The 6,832-nt window shown below is 47.5% G+C and overlaps 1 protein-coding gene across 1 annotated transcript in view; it reads left to right on the plus strand.

Annotated features, from left to right (window-relative positions):
- The window catches only part of rnls (renalase, FAD-dependent amine oxidase), a gene marked incomplete at its 3' end in the record, with an annotated part of 16,164 nt that extends 11,147 nt beyond the window's left edge, over nucleotides 1-5,017 (plus strand). Inside the window, exon 7 of the mRNA XM_079492781.1 lies at nucleotides 4,865-5,017. Coding sequence (XP_079348907.1) covers nucleotides 4,865-5,017 — 153 coding nt within the window. The remainder of the gene's footprint in view (nucleotides 1-4,864) is intronic.
- Between the last annotated feature and the right edge of the window lie 1,815 nt (nucleotides 5,018-6,832).

The following is a 6,832-nucleotide window of genomic DNA, read 5'->3' on the forward strand; positions in this document are numbered from 1 at the left end:
GGAGACAAGGTGATCTAGCTGTAAACACGCACGCACGGTGCACACACACACACACACACACGCACACACACACACACACACACACACACACACATTTTAAGTTGGGGGTACTTGACATAAAAACGTACACACCAGTGTCACACTTACTTGATGCATGTATGTTTACAGTACATTGGTTGATTTTACAGTAGCCTACTTATTATATATATATATATATATATATATATATATAGTTTTTCTCTTAAAAGTAGGCTTTTTAAAGTTTTATAGCATTTGTGTACTTATGTATTGTGATTTCTTGTTAACCACCTCACAAAATAAGTTTTCCGAAAGGTCCCAGTGACTGTTGGTCACTGGGAGCTGACCAGTACAACCACAGTCTAATACTGTTGGTCACTGGGAGCTGACCAGTACAACCACAGTCTAATACTGTTGGTCACTGGGAGCTGACCAGTACAACCACAGTCTAATACTGTTGGTCACTGGGAGCTGACCAGTACAACCACAGTCTAATACTGTTGGTCACTGGGAGCTGACCAGTACAACCACAGTCTGATACTGTTGGTCACTGGGAGCTGACCAGTACAACCACAGTCTAATACTGTTGGTCACTGGGAGCTGACCAGTACAACCACAGTCTAATACTGTTGGTCACTGGGGAGCTGACCAGTACAACCACAGTCTAATACTGTTGGTCACTGGGAGCTGACCAGTACAACCACAGTCTAATACTGTTGGTCACTGGGAGCTGACCAGTACAACCACAGTCTAATACTGTTGGTCACTGGGAGCTGACCAGTACAACCACAGTCTGATACTGGTGGTCACTGGGAGCTGACCAGTACAACCAGTACAACCACAGTCTAATACTGTTGGTCACTGGGAGCTGACCAGTACAACCACAGTCTGATACTGGTGGTCACTGGGAGCTGACCAGTACAACCAGTACAACCACAGTCTAATACTGTTGGTCACTGGGAGCTGACCAGTACAACCACAGTCTAATACTGTTGGTCACTGGGAGCTGACCAGTACAACCACAGTCTGATACTGTTGGTCACTGGGAGCTGACCAGTACAACCACAGTCTAATACTGTTGGTTACTGGGAGCTGACCAGTAGTACAACCAGTACAACCACAGTCTAATACTGTTGGTCACTGGGAGCTGACCAGTACAACCAGTACAACCACAGTCTAATACTGTTGGTCACTGGGAGCTGACCAGTAGTACAACCAGTACAACCACAGTCTAATACTGTTGGTCACTGGGAGCTGACCAGTACAACCACAGTCTAATGCTGTTGGTCACTGGGAGTTAAGGCTATCTTGCTGCTCAAAGACTCTGTTTACTGGTGCCGAGGTTTTGGAGCCCTTCAATAATCTAAATATGAGACCACTTTACATGAACTCTCTCTCTCCCTCTAAACACACCCACACACTTTGTCAGAGAACACGCACGCAATGCTCATGCACGCACGCACGTGCACGTGCACGTGCACGTGCGCTGTAGGTCAGAGGTGATGGAACATCCATCTGTGTGGGAGGCTTTCACCACAGGCCAGGGTCCTTTGGAACTGCGTGCATGCATTTGTGTGTGCGTGTGCGTGCGTGCGTGTGCGTGCGTGTGTGTGCGTGTGCGTGTGTGTGCGTGTGTGTGTGTGCGTGCTTGTGTCTTGAGAGACAGACAGTATCTAGCATTGTACGGTTCACTGACTGAAGTACTGTGTAGAATCTGCAGATAGACTGACTGTTGTTAGCCGATGATTCTTAGAACAATGTTCTATTTTTTATGGATGAATATCTTTTTTAGATTAAATCGTGAAAAGTGTTTATTTTTGCTGCAATTATAACCGTATTTCAAACGATTTCCCCCCAAAAAATAAAAAAAATAGCAAATATATCATCTCTGTCTGGGTGGAAATAAAACCACCCGACAAAACCGCGCTTCGAGCTTCAGTAGCAGATCTGCTACTTCCGATGCTTTCGTGTGGCACTGTATGTAGTGTGATCACGTATGGCTCATGCTGTCGCCTCACAGCTAGAAGGTCCTGGGTTCGATTCCCGCTCGGGACGCTGTGGGTGCTGGCGGCGTGTTTCCTCCTCCGCGTCATCAGTGCCCATATACCAGAGGTGGGGTTGGCGAAAGGGCCTTTCTGTGTGGAGTTTGCATGTTCTCCCTGTGTGTGTCCCCTAGGGTAGGTGCCCTCACAAAAACATGCAGTAATCCTGGTCTCTAAACTGCCTCCCCCTGGCCAGCCGGGGCGCCTGATGGAGGGGAAAGGAACTGGTTGGAATAACGTGTTCCTTCCACGCGCTACGTCCAACCAGGGAAACTCCCCCCTGTCAGGTGTAAAGGAGCAACTTGGACACTCAGGCATGAAGGAAGCATGAGTTCAAGTCCGTTGCTCTCCCCATGTCCCCCATATATGGGGACTAGGTTGGCGGAGGGTGTGTAGAGCCCAGGATCACATTAGATAATTGACACGGGGGTGAAAAATGGGTTACAAAATCGTGGGATAAAAAAATATTTTAGAAGAAGAATACCAGCACTCACCACGGAACAGTCCTTTAACCCATTTTGGGCGGGAACCCCTTTTGGTGTTTTAAACATTTTGTTATAATTTAGCTATTGAAAAATAGCAGATCTACAAGCTCGTAGCGCGCCACCGAGGTAGCGCTACGAGCTTGTAGGTCTGCTATTTTTTTTAAATCGTGAAAATATTTATTTCAGAAAACTGGAGGAATTAGAAGAATTATTTTAAATTTCGAGGTCAGGTCAAAATGGGTTAAGGCACTTTAATGTTTAATCTTACTGTACATACAGTAGGTATATGGTATGCTGCAAGCAGACAGCACAACCAACGCGTTTCGGGGCCAACAGCCATTCGTCAGCGTTGATATAAAACGCTGACGAAGCGTTGATAGTGTAACGACCCTGCAAAAGACCCGGGCCGTAACTTGCTCCTCCAAGGGAGCTATATCTCTCTTGGCGTGGCTTGTTGCTTATTGCCTTGTCTACTGAGTTGGAGGCCGGGGGTTCAACTCTCAGGGAGGGTGCTAAACGTTACTGTCACACTCTGTCCTGAGTGAGGGTAGTGTGTGCCCAAAAATGGCACTGAACCAGCTAGGATTACTCCAAATTACTAAAAAAAAAAAAAACACTCATGGAAAATCCGTTTTTAGCAAAAACCTTTTCACAGACCATCAAAATTGAAGAACGAAGGTATTTCCACAGTAAACTGGGCAGGTTGGCCCTATAGGTCCTCACACCTCTTGACTGACTGGCAGTGGGAAGTCTCCCTACTTATATAGGCTAAGCCCCTCCCACGGACCATACCAACCCTAAATTGATTCCACAATTTCCTCAATTACTCCTCAATGTCCAGAGACATCACATTTCATACACATTTAAAGTGTTACATAATATTCCACACATTATCCACATAATATACACAATGATAAATCAGAGTACTCTAAACAAACCCTCATACTGTTGGTATGTTCCCCACACCCCACAGCTGATAGTTGGTATGTTCCCCACACTCCACAGCTGATAGTTGGTATGTTCCCCACACCCCACAGCTGATAGTTGGTATGTTCCCCACACCCCACAGGTGATAGTTGGTATGTTCCCCACACCCCACAGCTGATAGTTGGTATGTTCCCCACACCCCACAGCTGATAGTTGGTATGTTCCCCACACCCCACAGCTGATAGTTGGTATGTTCCCCACACCCCACAGCTGATAGTTGGTATGTTCCCCACACCCCACAGCTGATAGTTGGTATGTTCCCCACACCCCACAGCTGATAGTTGGTATGTTCCCCACACCCCACAGCTGATAGTTGGTATGTTCCCCACACCCCACAGCTGATAGTTGGTATGTTCCCCACACCCCACAGCTGATAGTTGCTCCCTACAATGGAGTCAACCAATCATCAATCAACTTGAATCATCAAATAATAAAGTCCAACTTTACCAAATGTCATTCTCTGCAACATAAACAATAACTCAGAGTTCAATTCAGTGTCAGTGGCACGGTGAACTAACCTGACTCCGCCAGATGGGGCAGCAGAGAGTACACTGGGTTAACGGTGAACTGCCACAGTTACATTATACACAGCGTTGATATACAGCGCTGACGAAGGCCGTTTGCCCGAAACGCCTTCGTTGTTGATGATGACCAATGAATGACCATGCATGGCACGTCTCAATTTGTTGACTTTTGGTGAGTGTGCAGAATATGACTGGAAAGGCCACTTGGAGCCCGGAATCCTCCGTGGCACACAGGACAGGTCAGGGAGGATGCAGAGCCCTGAGGGACAGGTCAGGGAGGATGCAGAGCCCTGAGGGACAGGTCAGGGAGGATGCAGAGCCCTGAGGGACAGGTCAGCCCTGAGGGACAGGTCAGGGAGGATGCAGAGCCCTGAGTGGCAGGCAGGGAGGATGCAGAGCCCTGAGGGGCAGGCAGGGAGGACGCAGAGCCCTGAGGGGGAGGATGCAGAGCCCTGAGGGGCAGGCAGGGAGGATGCAGAGCCCTGAGGGGCAGGCAGGGAGGATGCAGAGCCCTGAGGGACAGGTCAGGGAGGATGCAGAGCCCTGAGGGGCAGGCAGGGAGGATGCAGAGCCCTGAGGGGCAGGCAGGGAGGATGCAGAGCCCTGAGGGGCAGGCAGGGAGGATGCAGAGCCCTGAGGGGCAGGCATGTCACCCCCCATCTCTCTCCCCATTTCCTGTCAGCCTACTGTCTGTCCCTCCATAAAAAATATAGGCGAAAGCCACAAAAAAAAACAAATGGAACATGGAATTACATGGTTTCTGCTCGACAATGATGATATTAATATATGCGTGTGTGTGTGTGTGCAGGTCTCGGTCTCGGTGCCTGGCTGTCCCGGACAGATGACCGTGCTCAGCAGACCTCCGCTGCTGTGCGGCGGCGACGCCTTCACGCATTCCAACTACGATGGCTGCGTGGAGTCGGCCCTACGACTCTGTGACGCACTGAAGAGCTCCCTGTGAGAGGAGAGGAGAGGAGAGGAGAGGAGAGGAGAGGAGAGGAGAGGAGAGGAGAGGAGAGGAGAGGAGAGGAGAGGAGAGGAGAGGAGAGGAGAGGAGAGGAGAGGAGAGGAGGAAAGTTGTAGGCTGTCATGATTACAAAATGTAAATTGAAAATGTATTTAGGCTTCGTATACTCAAACATTGGGGAAGATATGACAATTAAGGAACTTAAATATACAAAGACATTTACTGACAATGTGACACGTCGCAAGCTTGTATAAATCTGCTATATTTCCACGGGTGTTTCTTACATTTGAAAATGCGTGAACATTTTGTCAACATGGAAACGATTATGACAAAAATGATTGCGATCATCTCAAACAGCTGTGACTATAGACGAGTGTGTATTGATTATGACAGGCCTATAAAGAGTTGTGCTTCCTCTCCTATCCTGTTTCATTGTCCGACACACAAACTGCTACCTCAACACTAGCCTGGCTAATAAGCCAGACTCAAATCACACTGTCGTGTGGTATTTGAGTCTGGAGATGCTGTGTATGGATCTTGTTTCCCGGGGGGCGGGTTCAAACATTTTCTCTTTGACGCAATTGGTTAGAGGTACTATCAGTCAAAGGTCTCAAGCATTGAACGTCACTGTACCAAAGCCCGCCCATATTGCATATCGTGTCCCGATTGGCCACACCAGTTCTCTGGTGTAGGAAATGGGCGTACAATTGAGCCTCTCCAGACCGTAATCCGCCGGCAGGCAATTTCTTTTTTTGCCAACGGCTGATTCGGTCTGGCTTATTAGCCAGGCTACCTCAACACAGCTTCACCGTTCATTCCTCATCCCTGTCATCCTCTCTATGACACTGGTTCATAATTATAACTCAATTCCGCTCGAGCGAGCGGAAGTTGAGAGCAGTCTCAAATTTGAGGTCAGGGTTGACGCACCTTACACACACTGGAAAAAAAAGTAGTGAAAATAGCCGATCTACAAACTCACAGAGCGAAGCGACGCGTTGTGAGCTTGTAGATTGGCAATTGTTTTACTAGCTTGGCTCCCGGGCCTTGAGCTTAAAGGAGCATTCAGTGATTTGGGTGATTTGGAAAAGAACCCGGTCCGCCCCGGTAACAAGATGCATGTGCACATGCACACGCTCTACAGTGGGGGAAGTACAACAGACCAACAGCACATGCACCAAGGCCCGCCCCACTCGATCATGATTGGAGGAAGGCCCCTCTCATCCTGATTGGATGAAGGCTTTGCCACCCAAAGCCCAAACCGAAACTAGGGTTTTTTGACCCCAGGGGCTCACTGGGGATAAGGAGGAACTCCTTATATGGTCAGCACACTTTATAGTAGGGAGGATTATCCAAAAAATAAGAAAAAATAAGTGATATTTGAATTAAGTGAAATCACTGAATATACCTTTAAACGTTTGGGAAACATGAACATGAACATGTTCATATTAATTAATATTAAAGGTCATGCTTGTAAATACGTGCTTTGTGAGACTGTGATATTTGGTTCACTTTGAAGCATTCTGTTGAATAAAGAAAAGAAAAGAAAACACAATCTCTTGTTCTACGTCTAGGAGACAATTCACTAACTGTACCTCCCGATTCACTTACTGTACCTCCCGATTCACTTACTGTACCTCCCGATTCACTTACTGTACCTCCCGATTCACTAACTGTACCTCCCGATTCACTTACTGTACCTCCCGATTCACTTACTGTACCTCCCGATTCACTTACTGTACCTCCCGATTCCATTTCAATTTATATTGTGATTGTTAATGATGTTGTGATTCTGATTCAATGATTGTTGCG

This window comes from Electrona antarctica, assembly GCF_951216825.1.
Source record: "Electrona antarctica genome assembly, chromosome: 22".
NCBI lineage: Eukaryota > Metazoa > Chordata > Actinopteri > Myctophiformes > Myctophidae > Electrona > Electrona antarctica.